At 43.9% G+C, this 18,380-nt stretch overlaps 1 protein-coding gene across 12 annotated transcripts in view; it reads right to left on the reverse strand.

The window, feature by feature from the left end:
- ptprt (protein tyrosine phosphatase receptor type T) overlaps positions 1 to 18,380 on the reverse strand; it is a 210,948-nt gene that overhangs the window by 11,865 nt on the left and 180,703 nt on the right. For 7 of the 12 annotated variants that reach the window (XM_049023373.1, XM_049023371.1, XM_049023368.1 and 4 more), the window contains 7 exons: positions 17,549 to 17,636; positions 8,463 to 8,548; positions 7,898 to 7,934; positions 7,584 to 7,681; positions 6,169 to 6,285; positions 3,552 to 3,706; positions 1,583 to 1,718 (listed from right to left, as the gene is read on the reverse strand). In XM_049023373.1, the coding sequence (XP_048879330.1) occupies positions 1,583 to 1,718; positions 3,552 to 3,706; positions 6,169 to 6,285; positions 7,584 to 7,681; positions 7,898 to 7,934; positions 8,463 to 8,548; positions 17,549 to 17,636 (717 nt within the window). The remainder of the gene's footprint in view (positions 1 to 1,582; positions 1,719 to 3,551; positions 3,707 to 6,168; positions 6,286 to 7,583; positions 7,682 to 7,897; positions 7,935 to 8,462; positions 8,549 to 17,548; positions 17,637 to 18,380) is intronic. The other 5 variants (XM_049023372.1, XM_049023379.1, XM_049023378.1 and 2 more) reach the window with 2 other exon arrangements.

Consider the following 18,380-nt stretch of genomic DNA (forward strand, 5'->3'; position numbering starts at 1 on the left):
TAAAAATCATTTCATTTTATTCAGAAAAAAAAAATTCCGTACAAAGCAAAAAATCAGCCTATGGGCTAGATAGAAAAATAAATGATAAATATTATAGTACTTTTATAAGTGGTGACCCACTAAAAGCCTTGTCCTCCACAACCAAAGATGGCTGATCGTCTAATGCAATCATTACCATTTTCTCAGCAGTAGCTCTAGTCTTTCTAACTTTGAATTGTATTAACCAATATATTGTTTATCTCTGCATATTGCTTGTTCCATTTCCATGAAGGCGATATCTAATGCAAAATAATAATAATACAGAAAGAAATATACTGCAATCTGGACTCTGAGTGAAAAGAAAAACCTTGTGATACATATTTTACCCAGAATCGTGCTGCTCTACTCAAGTGCGCTGCATGCAATAGGATCTTTTTCTGTTTCAGTGACTGACGATGGTCATGCAGAATCCATCGGAGTAAAAAGTCGTTATTTGGATAAGAAATGAAGCGAAGTTAAAGTTGCAACAACTTAAAATACTCAAATAAAGTACAAATCCCAAAAAGAACCGACTTAAGTACATCAACAAAGTATTTGTACTTTGTTGTTTTACACCTTTGGCCACTTACCCCCCTGACACCGGAGCACGCAGGGCAGACAAGGCAGATAAAGAGGTGACTCTAGACCAGCCACTGCCCCTTGGAAAGGCGGCGAGCTTCAGCCAGTTGGGTAAATTCTGTCACTGCCTCTGCTGCTGACATGCAGCTCAGGAACTACTTGGGCAGTAATTGAGTGGATTGGCTAATTGGGCTGTCAAAGCTCTCAGCCCTCAGTCGAGCTTGGCCTGCTGCACGCCAGAGCCACAGAACAGGGGATAATGGGGATAATTAGGGCTAACCTACAGTCACAAACCTTTAGCATTTTATTCTAATTGACTGACTGGACAGAGGGAAGAAAAAGTTTCCATGCTACGTGAAGAACTTTTTAAAGGCATTTAAGTGCAGATGTATAAAATCCTCCTCACTTGATCTCTGACCCAAAGGAGAAATAGTGGTTTAAGTGTTGATGTTTAAAATGGTCCCCACTCGATCTCTGACCCAAAAGAGAGACAGTAGCTTAAATGTTGATGTGTAAAATGGAGCCAACTTGATCTCTTGCCCAAAGGAGAAAGGCTGGTTAAAAATGTTGATGCATAAATGATCTGGACTCAATCTCTGACCCAAAGGAGAAATGGCAGTTTAAATTCTGACATTTAAAAACAAACCCTATCAATCTCTGACCCCATCAACAAGGGAGGAGGAAAGATGGATAACCAGTTACGCATGGGAGTTTTGCAGAAACGTTCTGAGGGCAGAATGAAAAATGGTTCAGAGAGATAACCAATCAGATTGTAGAGGAGTTGTTGTCCAAGCAATTTGAGGAGGTGGGATCAAGACATCTGATTGGTTGGTCTGAGATCGGTCCAAGATTTGATTAGTTATCTTTCTGAACTGGTTCTCTGAAATTTTGTGCAAGTAAAACTCCCATGAGCTAGTCAATCTGGCAGTGGTGTCTGTAGCGCTGAAGACCTGCTACACGAAGGTCGACCTACAGCCCCACCCACCTCGGTCTGCACCATGTTGACTCTCTGTGAGCGAAGCTCCCGAATGCAGTTGAAGATGTCTACCACACCCTCATTCTCAGCCATGTCCAGCATGATGTCCACAGCAATGAAGCAGCCTGTCCGGCCAGCACCCGCACTGGTGAGACAGACACACAGACACATGCATATTTATGTGCTGCAGGGGAAGGCATCAGTGGGTAGGAGCAAGAGGGCACAGCGGGGATCGGCTGGTGAGAAAGCAGGACGGCCCCAGTTTTTCGTGTGTCTTGTGTGTGGTTGCCATGGTGACCATTAGTGCTGGGTTGGGGGTTTCGCTGGTTGCCCTGACCCCAGTGTTGGGCGTCAATGAAACACAAATATCATACAGGTGTTGCTAGCGGCATTGGGAGGGGGGGCTTTCATCCATCATTCGCTCTGTGGTACCCCGACAACTCTGGCTAGCACGCCTGGCCCTCTCTGGAGCTTACAGCTCGACAGATTGCTTGTCAGCCGCCGTGATTAATGGTGTGACTGGCAAACATCTCGGACTCGGTGGGTGGGGCGGGGGGGGGGGGTATGGGAGCTTGTGGCGGAAAAAAAGAGCTCCGAAGAAAATTAGAAACTGCAGTCTGTCAGGAGCCTCGCGCTGCAGCTGAAAACCTCTTCCGATGACTTGAGCAGCACCGTCCCTTATCCCAGATGAAGCCGAGGCTCCGTGCCCAGGAGAAACCTCCCAAAAACAGGAGCCGCCCCCCCCCCCCAACCTCGCCACTCGTTCTCCTCCAGCCCGCACATCGACAAGACACTAAATAAATGGTTGTAGCATCATGAGCAGCGGTGGAATAATTGGGAGGCGGAACTAGCGATTTGTACGCATCGCTGGTACAAACCGCGCTCCTCCGAAAAACGACGCCTACCCATGCAGGTGGCTTGCCGCAGGTGAGAAACCGCACTGACTCACCCTCCCCACCTTGAAGGAAAAAAACATTCAAGAAGATTAGCAGCACTGGTGCGATTCATCGAGGGCGAGGTAAGAGGGAGCGCAGGTAAGAGGGAGCGCAGGTAAGAGGGAGCGCAGGTAAGAGGGAGCGCAGGTAAGAGGGAGCGCAGGTAAGAGGGAGCGCAGGTAAGAGGGAGCGCAGGTAAGTCTGCGGTAATGACCTTTACTCCTGGCATTTCACACCCCACCCCCATGGGATACTATGGGAAAAACACGCGCGACATTCCTGCTAATTCACCCCATGAGGAGGTCTCCCATTGTACGCTGGCCTTTCTTGGGGAGTCGCCATCAAACACAGATTACTTTTTACCGTCTGCCATTTACCTCGGCCCTGACCCCCCCCTCCCGCCACCCACTCCACTCCAGCACCACGTGGATCTTTCACAACGATACGGCTGCTGGTCTATGTCAGTTGTATGGGCCCTGAAAGAGGCACGTGCACTACCTCTATCGGTACAAAACTCGCCAAAAAAACTACCCAGTCCTGCCCCTGCAAAGGTCTGGATTTCATTAGTTACACTGCCTCAGTAAGCATTATTTTGATGGGTGCAAGTCACTGACATTCTGGAAGCAAAACAATATGTTCGGGAACATTCTACACACTTGATATTCCTCTCAGCTGAAACACCAACAGAACATTATTGCACCCATTTGAAGGTGCAATAAAAATTTGTGTTTGCTAGCAATACAAATTCATGCAATTCAGACTATAAAATTTTGACAGTAAATTCAGTATCTTGTTGCAATTAGACATGGGATTATACATATGGCTCGCCTGAAGACATAATTTTGGCTACGGAAAGTGTGTCGACACATGGTGGAAACGGACGAGAGGTGTCCTGATAAAGAGGCTCACAGACAGCCGCTGTTTTGGAGAGTCACTGCTTCAAAGTCAGCGAACGATCATAAAACAAGCTCACAATGCGTCTCTGCTGGATGTATGATCGGTCTGTAGCCAGTGCTTGCTGTCCCCCAGGAACCTAACAGTACCTGCAGTGGACCACGATGGGCCCAGCATCTGGAGGGTTCAGGAACTTGACCTGCCGGACGAAGCCCAGGAGGCCCGTGGCATAGCAGGGAACACCGTGGTCCGGCCAACTGGTGAAGTGGAACTGTCGTATCTCTCGGATCTCGTGGTGACCCTTCTGAGGGGAAGGGTGGGGGGTAATGGGGTGGGGTGGGGGGTGTCACAAACAAGAAATGATCATGCTGCACATCTTAGACTCTTAGAACGAAAGAACAACAGTAGGACCCCAGCAAGGAACTAAATTAATCTTTGAGTAACAGCTCCATATTCTCTATCATAAAGCTGAGCCTAGCCTTTAAACAGTCAAGTGTTCCAGTGTTACTCCTCTTCACTGTGCTAAGTCTGTTCACTTTTTATTTACTGTATGCCGTTGTTCTTAGTACTAGCTGTGGCTATATGAGTAACCATTCCAATGTTCCTGTTGCACATGACCACTAGAACCCTGAATGTAGGAGGTCTGATCCAGTTACCTCTTACTTATGCATTCTTATAGTTCTTTACGAGTAGGTCGTTTCTAAAAGGTGCATCTTAAATTACGTTTAATGACGCACCGATGACTTTAGATGCGGTTTTTGTTGGTCAAAATGACTTGGTGCTGCCTTAAAACAGCAAAAACACCACTCCTATGAGCAGAAAGCAGGCGCAAAATCACTTACTATTTTGCGACATGCGCGCATGGCGTGAACTGGTATGAAACTAGCAAAACCAATTTTCCGAGCTTTAGGCAGATGGAAAATAGAGCCCCTACAGTATAATGAAGTGATTACACCTAGCTGACACTCTTGAGCTTAAGGTTGTTGACCTTGCTGCCCGACCACCTCCAGCCAATTAGGACATCATCAGCCGGGGACAGAGGTTGGAGGCAGAACCAAGAAAATTGCTTATTATTAATAGGTGTGCAAATGTTCATTAAAGGATTTATATCAGGACCCTGGAGGATGAAACATTACGCATTAAACAATCGCACAATGCATGTTACAATATGGCTTTGCACATACACTTGCAATAAATAAACATACATACAGTATTATGAGTAAGCCTGTGGAGTTATTTATATTCATATATTGTTTTCTCATATAATCTACATCTAAGTCATAATATAAAATTTGTTAGAAATATAAAGTTCGTCTAGGTCCTCATAATAAAAAACCTTGATTACATAAATAACCCACATGAAAATGTACCTTGTCATGGATTTATTGAAAGCCACGTTGATCCAACATACACTGTCTTTGTCATGAAAAATTATGTGAGCCACGTCTATAATCAGATGTATAAAAGTGGTAATTTGATCATATCTTCCAGTCCAATGATGGGGATGCATAAATTCCAATAATACCATATAGTTCCCAAAACATTCCTCTCAGCACCGAACATGTATACTGAGATTATGTCTGTCAGCGGTTATAAAATCCACAAAGTCCGTAAACATGGCAAAAAAAATGGCCAGAGCTCAAGTCAGCGTGCAGCCCGGGAACTGCTGACACACCGAAGAGAGTGGAAACCTCACAAACAGGAAAACGGCTAAGCCTCTCTGGCCGCGAGCTTTGGTTTAATTCTCCCAAAACAAGCCGGTTCAGACCGGTTATCCATTCTGATGAAACTTCCATTCTGAAAAAAAATGGCTTTACCAAGAAGTACTTGACATACAAATTTGGCTTAAACGCATTTATATGCAAATGAATGTGGTGGACAAGCTGGGATGATGCTAGATTATCATCCTTTAAAAAAAAAAAAAAACGCTTTCTTTATTATATGGATGAATCACAGGCCCCAGGAAAGCTGAACCTGGACGTCACACAGGTCAAACCATCATCTTTCACACTGTTAAAGCTTGTATACTTTAAAGTTCTTAAGTAGCAAAAGCAAAGAGACTGGAAACATTTCAAAGAGGTTTGCGCCACAGACACAAATACATGCTGCATTGATGGGACTGTTAATACTGCAAACCTGATGTGCTTCAAGGTTTTAAGCCAAACCAAAATGTTTAAGTCATCTAAGTGGAACTCCTGCGACAGCTAAGCCCAATTTAAGCTTCTAAAAACCATCCTCTGACTCCCGTTCTCTGCTTGCCGTTCTCTGGATGAATTTCTCTGGTTGCCGTTCTCTGCTTGCAGTTCTCTGGTTGCCGTTCTCTGCTTGCAGTTCTCTGGTTGCAGTTCTCTGGTTGCCGTTCTCTGCTTGCCGTTCTCTGCTTGCCGTTCTCTGGTTGCCGTTCTCTGCTTGCAGTTCTCTGGTTGCCGTTCTCTGCTTGCAGTTCTCTGGTTGCCGTTCTCTGGTTGCCGTTCTCTGCTTGCCGTTCTCTGCTTGCAGTTCTCTGCTTGCCGTTCTCTGCTTGCCGTTCTCTGGTTGCCGTTCTCTGCTTGCAGTTCTCTGGTTGCCGTTCTCTGCTTGCAGTTCTCTGCTTGCAGTTCTCTGGTTGCCGTTCTCTGCTTGCAGTTCTCTGGTTGCAGTTCTCTGCTTGCCGTTCTCTGGTTGCAGTTCTCTGGTTGCCGTTCTCTGGTTGCCGTTCTCTGCTTGTCGATCTCTGGTTGCTTATATTAATTCTACCAAGGTGAAGAACACAGGCTGGTAGCTTACCTTCTGGACGGTGAAGGTGCGAATGACGTACTCCGCCAGGGGCTCTGTCTCGATCAGAGTGACCTTGATGTCCCCATACACTTCAGTTTCGTCAGGCCAGTACCGGACACACTTCACCTGGGAAGGGGTAAATAGCCAATGGTAAGATTGCACAACCGATATTGACTGTATACTCCACCATTCTAATATTCAGCTAAATCAACATATTGGGAAAATAAACATTTGGGCTGTTGCAATATTTGAATAGTAACATGGTGAGTAGTGAGTCCTGTCCCTGTCTCTGTGCATGTGTCTAAATTTACTTGGGGTTTTTGCGTTTCTCCAGAAACATGTGAGTATGTTTGTGAACTATTGTCCCCAAATTGCCCCTTATCGTGTTTGTGTGCCTCGACTCGATACCAATATGTACAGTGTGGATGGACATCCATCCATCCATTTTCCAAACCGCTTATCCTAATGGGTCGTGGGGGGTCCGGAGCCTATCCCGGAATCAATGGGCACGAGGCAGGGAACAACCCAGGATGGGGGGCCAGCCCATCGCAGGGCACACTCACACACCATTCACTCACACATGCACACCTACGGGCAATTCAGCAACTCCAATTAGCCTCAGCATGTTTTTGGACTGTGGGGGGAAACCGGAGTACCCGGAGGAAACCCCACGACGACACGGGGAGAACATGCAAACTCCGCACACATGTGACCCAGGCGGAGACTCGAACCCGGGTCCCAGAGGTGTGAGGCGACAGTGCTAACCACTGCACCACCATGCCGCCCCTGTGGATGGACATTTTTTGGTAATTTTATGACTTTCATTTATAGTTACATTTTATCACAACAGCTTAATATTTAGGTAAAAGTTCATTTCTTTACTATCGTGAAGCAAAATGTCACATTTTTAGATTTGTGTGACATGCACTTCAGGCAACAAATACATCAACTCAGGAAATCTTATTGGGCAGTACAAAGTGATATTTCCATAACTATTCCAAAAATCACAGATTTCTTAAGAATCCGTACCAACAAAACTGCCTTACAACGCAGCTGCGAATGTTTATTTTACATCCACACAGTGAAAAACTAACAAGAACATTTGTCTTTATAAACAGTAGACATCATAATGGAAAAATAATGAAATGATGGGTAATTAGTCAAACTTAACAAAAAATACCCCAATCTACACAGAAAAAACTAAGCCTCATCCATGCAGATTTGGCTAGATACACTGGTATTCTGTACTAATACGCTACAAAACACTAAACAAATAATCGAAATAGCACTTCAGACTCGAGTAAATATGACATTTAAGTCTGGTGAAGAGTCAAAGTTTGAAGAATAAAAAAAGAAAAGGAAGCTCAGTGCCTGGGAGATGACATAATCACTGCCAAGTCTCAGATCTCATAAAGCAAACGTACCCGGCCCACTTCCACCAGGTTCGTAACCATGACGATGCTGACGGAATTCTCCTGCCAGATCATCCTCCAGAAGTCTCTCACAGTCTCCTGCATTGGACCTGCAAGGCCAGCCATGCGTGTAGCGTGAGTCCTGCTCAGCGGTGCAGACCTGGGTTGCATGTTTGCATTACCAGGAAGCTTAAATACATTTAAATTGCTAAAAAAAGACACAGTGTCTGCTCAACTGGATAAAAGCAAATTCAGTCTAATGAACGGGGTAGGTGCGTCATCTCAGTTTGAGAGTGGGATCAAAAGTCCGGTTTCTGGTTAATTACCTTGTGTTGCAATGTAATGTCTTGGTCTATGATAACCCTGTGAAGGCAAAAAGACACACATATACCATGCTGTGTAAATTATTTTACTTAGCACAAACCTTTATGACTATACTGAAATTTCTTTATGCAAATGACACCGATTTCTTAGGAAGTGGCAAGTATGCGATCATATCCATATACAAAACCAAAATAGTGCATATGTATACAGGCACATATCATAGTATATAAACACATATTACACTTTTCAGTGGAAATGGTATAAATGCAGTTTACCATCTATTTTTCAGCAAGACCCTCTCTGGCACAGTCACTGGGATAATTGTTTTATTAGTGAAAATTGCCTCAATGACCCTATTGTGCATGTACATCTGTCCCCCTGTCTGTCACGGGGCCAGCCAGCTGCAGTCCCCACCAATGCAAGCCGTGGAGGATGGCACATGATGGCTCTGAGGCACCTTTGCTTAGACGTGGCTAAAGCACCCCCAGTGCAGTTCAGTGCTTACTTTACTCTGGTTGGGATTGAGCAAGCCCAACTCAGCCCCAACCCCTGCCCATCCATACTCACATCGATGTAGTTGGCGTTAATGTAGTCTGAGTGAGGGTCTCCCTCCAGCAGTTGTAGTCGGACCCGAGTGTGGTCATCTGTGGGGTCAAATATTCACAAAGAGCCAGTCTAAAGTTACATTTACCCATCGCGGGGAAGGCAGCGGACGACTGCATTCCGAGCTTTCATGCATTCTGGGATCAACTCTGACTGCAGAAGCATCCCAATACTGGCAGCATTTCTAAGTGTCCTGGTTTTACCTGGTGGTCTCCTTTCTGGACAGCTGCACATAATGCACGATTATTTCACGAGAGATGTCTAATATCAGATATGACCCTGACCGACACCATGGAATCACACATACCTCGCATTCTTACACAAATGTCGTCATGCAATCCTTAAACCAACAAAGCCAGTGGAAAAACTAATATTGAAGGTAACAACGACAACAGATCTCTGTCAATTGTGACTTGTTTCACTGGTCATGACTTCCTGTTTATTAAAGGGTCCACAATGACATCAATTACCATGTGACACATGTAGCAGTTCCTATAGCAAACAGTCACATTCTGCATGTGTAACCATATCAGGCCAACCGTGTGATGGGTTAAAAACTAATTTGCAACTCAGTGCACCCACAATTCGGCCAGCAAGATCTATGCTAAAGTTGGAAGCACTGCATATACGCACGTAAGTGAAGATCACACCTAGACTGCATGCAGGATTATAAATTAACGACACCCGGAGATAGCTACTTTCTCCAAAACCGCGACCCGTTAACAATGTGCTCTGCTACTTCTTGATAATTAAGTTGTTTGGGCCGCAGAAGAAGAAGAGGTCGGGTAATGAGAGGATTTTTAGAAGGATCAATATTACATGCGGCCCACACTCCAGATGCGTTCCTACTTTGATCTCGACAGAACACAGATTTGATACGGTGTGTCTTGCTCGTGCCGGGGACACCGTGGGGCAGCGGGAGGGGCCACCGGGAGGCTACCAGGCTCCAGGGTGGCAGGTCCAAGAGATGCACATCCAAGATGTAACAGATATCCATGCGACCTGAACCCTTCTGAAGCCCCCCCCTGCCCCCACCCCCAACCACTTAGCCGATTCCGGCTCCATATAAAAACTCGCAACCCAGTTTACTGTCTGGATTTATCCACACTGCTTTAAGGTGAATGGGATGGAAAGAGAGAGAGAGAGAGAGAGAGAGAGAGAGAGAAGGGGAGGGAGAGAGACACAGAGATGGAAAGAGAAGGAGAGGGCGCTGTGTAATTAAACAGCACTGACAAGCGGCACATTGAGGGAACTCAGCAGGCCTGGTGCCCTTAATCAGTGTCCGCAGTTAACGTTTAATCGAACGGGGACCGGAGGCAGCGTGGAACGTGCCCGAGGTAAATGTGCCTCATCCTTTACATCACTATCCCTGACAGCTCTCTCCCATCACCTCCAGCTGAACCGCCCACACCTCCTGCAGAGGCCTGCAGTTACACCAGGGGTCCCCAGTCATTTTTCCCCGAGGGTCAAATTCCATCAGCAACACAAAGCAAAGGTCCACTGTGTTCCAAAAAAAAAAATTCCGATGGGGGGGGGGGTCAACAATAAAATGTGCCGACCGGGAATGACGAGAAATCATGGGTGTTACAAACGTGAATTATTCATTGATATAGAGAATATTCTCAACTTAAAACTGACTTAAGTATGCAAAAAATATCCCAGATATATTGATTTAACAGAAGCACTAAAACTACAAAGGCAACATACCTCTGTAATAAATTCACACTTTATCTTTTCATTTATTTATATGTGTTCTTTAGTAAGAATTACTAGTCTCTTTTTGTCATATGTGTTTTTTCTATAAAGTATCTTGAATGGTAAATCCGACTCGCGTACTGTAAGGGTTTGTGGAACAGTTACGTCAATCAAGAACTGCCTGTACTCCACATGTATATATTTTGGGAAACAATATGAACAACTGCAAGACTGGTGCGGCATGTCGTGACTCCGTAGCTGTGTATTTCTGAGCAGGCCGCTGCCCTAGCGATTACCACAGCAACGGAAAAGAAACATTCCATCCAGCGTCCCTGTGAAAAGTACGAGCCGGAGGCCCACCCAGATTCAGACGGAGCGGCTGAGAGCCGACGACAGACTCCCCGCTCGCCCAAGTGTGCTACATGCATTTAATACGATATTAAACTCTGCACTCAACTTTAATAGCTTATTAAACCCTGGAATGCTGCCATTGGGGGAAAAAATTAAATGTGGGAATGGCGCTTGGAGCTGTTTGTGCAGTGCATGCTGGTAGTTCATCCCCGGTTTAATCCTGTTCCACAGCTTTGAGATTAAGCGGTACCCTCAGGTGCGCCTGAGAGATACAGCCGTCTCCGTCGGTGCCGGGGCCGTTTGCTCTGGCCAGATTTACCGACACTGAGCCTTTGTGTGGACAAGCGCCGTTCTGATCCCCGCTGAATTATGGCTGGAGCGTATATTTGCAGGAGCTGAAGCCCCAGCGAGGCATTTCGGTAACATTACACTTCACTAATTTAGATTAGGTTTTGTTGACTCTCTTTTTTTTGTGCGTTATTCTGTGCCTGCTATATATCTCAGCTCAGCGTTCAGCATCAGCGTTTATATGCTTTCATTATACGGCTAGTACATAAATTCAGAGTTCAACTTGGCATTTGACCTCTGACCCTTAACCTTTGTCTGTCCAACCATCTATCAAAAAAAGAAATAGACGGTTAGAAAGTGATACAGTATAACATAACTTACAACCGCATAGCATCTTCATATTTTTCTTTTCACACATGCATACACTCACATACACGCACACACCCAGTCAAATGAAAGGTAAAAAAAGCAGCTAGTATATATTGAGAAGTGAGAGAGTTTGGGGAATATTAATATCCAGGCCTTGGTCAATACAACAGAAGGTCTTTACAGAGAGACTTCAATAGAACCTCAGAAGATCTCTCAGTTACTATACGTGCTAAGAATTGATTCAGTAAAAAAAAAAAAGAAATATATATATATATATATATACATGCTTGCGTGTATATTTATTGCACAGAGCTCCAATATGGGCAAAAATAAGCCTTTACAAGCTCATGCCAAATGGGAAAGGCATCTATAGAGCTATTTTAATGTTAAAGATAACAGAAAACAGACATTAAAAGATAACACAATAAAACACCCTGTACGTTAGCCATTTCCCAAACATGAGGCCCTACTAGGAGCGATTTCCCATTCCTCCTCTAAGCACTCTCACCCTCCCTACGACACCCTGACCGGGACTGGGGACGGCTTCAGGAACGAGGGCCAGCACAGAAGCATCTCTAACATTTGGCACTTTTAGCATCAGCTGCCAAACAGTCAAACGTGGTTGATGACAGAGAAAATGCACATTTACGAATCATTAACACCCCGCCACGGCCTCACCGGCTGGCAGGATGATTGGCTACATGGCAGGCCAGCCTATTTGGATCGTCAGCGGTCAGTCATTGTCCATAAACTGTGTGTAGACGTCTATTCAGTGTTGGAGTCGACATGTGCATTCGTAAACACACCATGAGCAACATCCTGAAGTGGGGTCTATTTCCATCCAGGCTTAATTCCCATGCCAATGTAAAAAACGTAAGCTGAATCAGTAACAGCCCACCAGCTAACAGGGAACGTTCCCAGAACTTTAGCCGGTGTTGTGTGAAGCTCCTCTCAAAGCTGGCAGAGAATGTACTTACTGTAACGTTAACTTTCATCTTTTCCATTTTAACAAAGGTTCTGTCAGTGTCAGCATGAAAATATTATCACTTGAACATTCTTTAACACAATTAATGCTTAAAATATTGTTTCATAGTAAAATATAATTTTACGAATGTTCATACCCAAAACACACCATGCAGCCTTGAACCCATGTTCTTTGAAGTGTAAAGCAAAAATTTTACCTGCTGCTCTATCATGGCTTTCTTTTTTAATATTATTTGTCTTACTTGTAGTAGTGGGGTAACGTTCTGGGAATATCAGAAAAACTGGAAACATTTCCACACCTTAATCATAACATGAAATGTTAAAAAACAGTAAACATTCCTAGAACGAATTGGTCCAATGGTACTTTTGAACAAATTCAGTCCAAATTGAATAAAGCAACAGCTATAAACATTTTTAAATAACATCAATCCACGTAATGGCTGCAAAAACTGTAACGATATGGTGGGTCTTCTAGAATAAAATAATCCACTCATGACAGCGATCACGCAGATGCATGTTCGCTCTGTCACGGAAACCACCTGTACAGCTCGTTTCCATCCCAGGCTTTCCCTCTGGAATTAAATATAAACGATTCCTGTGGTGGGATTCTGGCATATTCCCCAAGTGCTTTATCATGTGCATCATTTGCAACATATGTAGGACTTCTTTAACTCTTGCAAACATTTCTGAAGTATACAACACTATACGCATTAAAAGTATACCACCTACACAAGAAGGTAGGACCTTTACAACAGGATGTGCAACCTTTGAATCGGAAGACACTGTTTCTTTTTCCTCTGATATGTAAATGTTTCCCAGTGCTATCTAGTGTTTATTTTGGTAGCAGAGTCTGATGAATTATAAATGACCATATGGGAGACTTTATGTTTACACAGACTGCAAAAACACTGAAGGAATGTAATGGGACAGATGTCGTTAATCCTAAAGCATTTTTCCTTTTTTTTGTGTTTTTGATTCTATGAATTGCCAGAGGTAATTAAACTGGATCTGTGGCTAGGGTGCAAGTCACTATTAATCACATTTAGCTAGTCACCTAGACGACGGATATAATTAAATCCGTCCATAAGCAGCGACTTCCAGGCATGTGCCACCGAACCCACCTGGATGTCTAGCTTAACAATTTGGTTTCCAGAAATTACACAGCCCAGGGATGCATTGAGGGACTGTCACATCACAGGCTATGGAATTTTTTAAGAAGAAAATCTGACGAACAAATCAAAGCGATGAGGCAGGACAGGAGCTTTTTCCAGCATCCGTCAGACAATCGCGAGCCCCATATTCTACACCTACGGCTACTTTGTGCGGAAACGCGCAACAAATTTCTGTTAATTACTCCGAACAAGCTGTCTGATACAGATCTGAGCGTTACATTTTTATCACTGTCATGAAATGACTCTGGGTATAGATGCGAAGCATTCTGGTCCCTTTGTGTTACAATGAAAAATCATTTTAGAAGGCAAAGAAGTTGCAAATCACCATAGCTGAAACTGAAACTCCTCAGCACAAGTAACTATTCAAAAACCTTTTTCCGCAACCATTCCGTTAGATGCTATATTGGGAGAGTACACAATATAAAGTAATTACAATAATAATATTACAATATAATAATGAGGCACAATTGTGCCACAGATGTCAGGGGGCGGAGTAAAGTCAGGTGACCAGCCCTTCACTGCTGTAATAGAAGCATTCTGTTTCCATTAGAGCAGGGGTGTCGAACTCCAGTCCTGGAAGATTAGAGCCCTGTGTAGCTTAGTTCTTTTCCTGTTTCATCACAAAGGATTCAGCTCAAGAGCTGTGTGGTAATTAGCACAAGGAGTTGAGTCAGGTGTGTCAAATGAGGGGAAAGCCAAAAATGTGCAGGACTCCGGCCCCCCAGGACTGGAGTTTGATAACCGTGCACTGAGAGACCACACAGACCAATACCATGTTGCCGCATCTGAAGTCCCAATATCTGTTTCCTCATTCTGAACCTGAAGCAACTGCATTTTATGTTTACCCCTTGCCTGTTAAATTTCAAAAGTAAACGAAGGTCCCATTCAGTCACCCTGACCCAGTGTCTCAAGCTTTCCGAACCAATCAGAGCAGCTCTTTACAAACGATAAAGCAGAGGTTTATATTGCTGTTTTTTTTTTTTTGTAAGTGAGTCAAATAAAACAGCAATAGATTTAAAGGACAAACAATGGATACATCAACTTCAAAGCAAAAACAGAAAGATGGTAACAAATGTGAATTAGCCCTGTGTCAGTAAGGCCCGAAAAAGGGGTTATGGGTTTTTGCACCTTCAGATCAAAGCAAGGGATTCACCCCCCAATGCAAGACATGAGATTTAAAAGCAGCATTAAAAAAGACACCTCAGTCATTTTACCATTTCTGTAGCTCTCATATGAACACCTTAAAGGGACTGGGAAATGACCCTGTTCAGCATCGGTATTTGGAAGATTGATGGATGGGTGGATGAATGGACACGAAATGATTCCTACCACGAAAAAAACTGAACTCCACGTCTCACCTGAAAGCAAATTTAGTAACAGGAGCTTTCAAGTAGTACAAGGCTGTCAAAACTCCTTTTACAGTTTCCTTTTTTGGACGGCGGGAAACTATAAAAATAATGGCAGTCAAAAGCTCGCTTATAAATAAACATCATTTCTATTCTATTATTGAGGGCTTACGTCTACATTTTTATATTAATTTTAAACATTTCGCTAGCAAACAAAGATGAGAATGATGTGTGTCCTATTTATGACATGAAAAAGACACTAATTTCATTTGGAAACTAGAGAAATGAAGGGATGTGGAATTCAAAAATGCAAACTCCCTCCCCCATGTACAATCTTTTGGACATGTCTGAACTAGTTATTTATTCATGTCTGCTCAGCTGCTCAGCAGAGGAAGTGACTATATTTAATTCAACAAAATTGTTTATTTTATGTACAGTGCACTGACTGTAACCTTCTGATCTCACCTTTTTTCGCCCCTGATAAATGAACTTTTGAGCTGTACTTATATTTGGATTCATATTTGGATGTATGCATCCTCAAACAGCAGCTGGAACAGTAGCAGGTTTCTCGGAATTCAATAAAAGTACCGTTGGACCAAGCTTGTTTTTTGAACAGACAAAAATCTGTCAATCCAGATAAAAAGCTTGTACTGGTCCGTTCTGAAGCGGTTTGGAAAATGGATGGATGGATGGTCCGTTCTGTTTCAAAGACCATAAATATACTTGCCATTAAAAACCTGATTATGACCAGGGAATATGACAATGTATCACGAACAGAACACATCTGAAACTATAGCCTGTGCTTGTGTCAGACCAGGATACAGTACAATAAGAACCCAGCCATGGCAATACTGCAGAATAATAACTAATGCAACAACAGCTCTGAAATTATTTGATGCGTCAAACAGTTGAAAAGCTGGGTCTGATACACAAAGAAGAAACGTCAGCTCTCTGTGAGAGAGACCTATTGAGATCATCTGCTGGCACTGAGCTACTTAACCAGCAAGTGACACGATGCTACAAGTGTGTGCAAACAGAAGAGGAAAGTGCTCGTGGCTGAACGCATCTTCTGCCCAAAAGCCAACGCTAACGCGAGAAAACTTCAGTCCCAAGGGGAGGAGAGACAAGGCCTTTGTGTGGGCTGTCGGTAACTCCACCGAAATATACCCTGAAATATATCTTGTAATTCACAGTATCTATCTATCTATCTATCTATCTATCTATCTATCTATCTATCTATCTATCTATCTATCTATCTATCTATCTATCTATCTATCCATCCATCCATCATCTAACCACTTAGGCTGCTCAGTGCTGTGGAGGGGACTAGAGCCGATTCCAGCCAACGCGGCCACGGGACACCCTGTACAGGATGCCAGTCCATCCTGGAACTCACACACGCACCAATTCACACACTACTGGAAATGCTGTATCATTACTCTCCCCAGACCCCCGGATATATCATTTGGTGTGGGATTCCCCTTTAAGGCCCAAAGCAGGAGTAGAACAAAGGGCTTTCCTTCAGACTCCAATAAGTAGTGTGAAGCTAAACTATGTAACATGTCCAAGGACGGAGAGGCTAGCCGAATAAATAGCGGAAAAAAACATCCCTGCAATAAAAAAACTTAAATTATCAGCAGATCACCGCCAGGCCGAGAGGCTAGATACTGCACTTAGTACTAATAATGGATGCAGGGTGTCTTCACGGGTATATAAGGATTTTTTCCAGTACTTAGAATATGTTTGATGTCCCCATCATGACAAACTACTTGATGTCATGATTCATATGTAATATGTGCATTATTTATGTTCTGCATGGTCAACTTTCAGTTAAATTGTAAATCATTTGGATCTAGAGCAACTCATCAGTTCTGATGAATTGCACCTCAGTAGATGCTGAGAAATCATGTTGGGTGTTTGGGGGAGGCGGGCAGGGGGAATCCGTTCCTCTGGAGCGATGTGATGCAGACTTTATAAACAAGCATATGTTTATGCCCACTATTGTACATAAAGAAACCTTCAGATTTGGTCATGAGAGCAGGCTGGAAGACACGGCATACTTTGTGTCAAACTTCGGTCATTCACAGAGACACAAAGAGGAACATTGTCTAACGCAGGTTGTTCACAGTGGAACCGAGAACAAAACTAACCTTTGCAGGTCATTCACAGAGTAAAAACGAGAAACATCATCTAACTCTGGTCATTCACAGAGACACAAAGAGGAACATTGTCTAACGCAGGTTGTTCACAGTGGAACAGAGAAGAACACTACACTTTGCAGGTCATTCACAGAGGAATAAAGAGAAACATCGTCTAACTCTGGTCATTCACAGAGACACAAAGAGGAACACTGTCTAACGCAGGTTGTTCACAGTGGAACAAAGAACACTAACCTTTGCAGGTCATTCACAGAGGAATAAAGAGAAACATCGTCTAATTCAGGTCATTCACAGAGACACAAAGAGGAACACTGTCTAACACAGGTTGTTCACAGTGGAACAGAGAAGAACACTAACCTTTGCAGGTCATTCACAGAGGAATAAAGAGAAACATCGTCTAACTCTGGTCATTCGCAGAGACACAAAGAGGAACACTGTCTAACGCAGGTTGTTCACAGTGGAACAGTGAAGAACACTAACCTTTGCAGGAACATTCACAGAGGAATAAAAAGCAACATCGTCTAACTCTGGTCAGTCATACATAACACCACAACCTTGTGTGAAGTCTGGAGGGGAACAGCATAGCTGGTGAGCCCTTGATGGACATGCTGTCCGCACTGCACTCTCTGATGCACAGCCAGTCTTGAAAAGGCCATGTCTTTGTGTGTGCATTCTTAGCTACTTACAAGCAATGATGTTCCCGTATCTGTTCTTGTTGCGATTCTCGTCCTTCTTCGCTGTATCCCAGGGGGCGTTCTGTCCTTCGGCGAGGCCCTGCAATAAAAGTGCACTCCGTCACTTATGCATTGGCGAGCCCACTGAGGACACAACGGCGCATACTGGAGTGCATGAACTGTGCAATGCAGGCAGCTGAAAAGCAGCAAGACACATGAAAGGAGACAAAGGCATACATGAGCGGCTTTTGGTCTGTCAAGATTACTGCCTCATGCATCATTGCATCAACTTATCCAGCAAACGCTTCTCTACAATGTAACATACACTAAAAGGAAGATCGAAGAGCAGAATCACCCAGCATCACTGGAGCAATTGGAGTTATGGATCCAAAGTAGGTATAGTTGCTCTGGGATTTCAACCCCACAACCTTCCATGGGCATGTATCCCCAACCAACCGAGCTGCATCACTCTGCATTCCTCTACATGTGAGGACATTGCATGTTCTCCTTACTATGGTTTGGATCCTGGTACATTCATCCACAGAAGAACCTGATTTTCACCCCAGTTGCTGCAAGTATGGTATAGTTGGTACGGAGGTGAAAAAAATGGTCTACATTAAAGGTTGGAGGTTCAAATCTCTCCCCCATGCTCTGTGATTAATCTATGTACCCCCCTGACTAGAGTTAATCTGGTTTCCCCTTGTTGTCCAAAAATACACTGAGGTGAATTAGCATCTTTAAATTGCCCATAGTGTGTGGAACTTGCGATGCACTGTTGATGCTCTGCATTGTGTCCCATGCTTCCTCGGATAAGCCAGAGGATCTCGCTATAACCCTGCAGCCA

The sequence above is a fragment of the Brienomyrus brachyistius genome, chromosome 8 (genome assembly GCF_023856365.1).
Source record: "Brienomyrus brachyistius isolate T26 chromosome 8, BBRACH_0.4, whole genome shotgun sequence".
Classification (NCBI taxonomy): Eukaryota; Metazoa; Chordata; class Actinopteri; order Osteoglossiformes; family Mormyridae; genus Brienomyrus; species Brienomyrus brachyistius.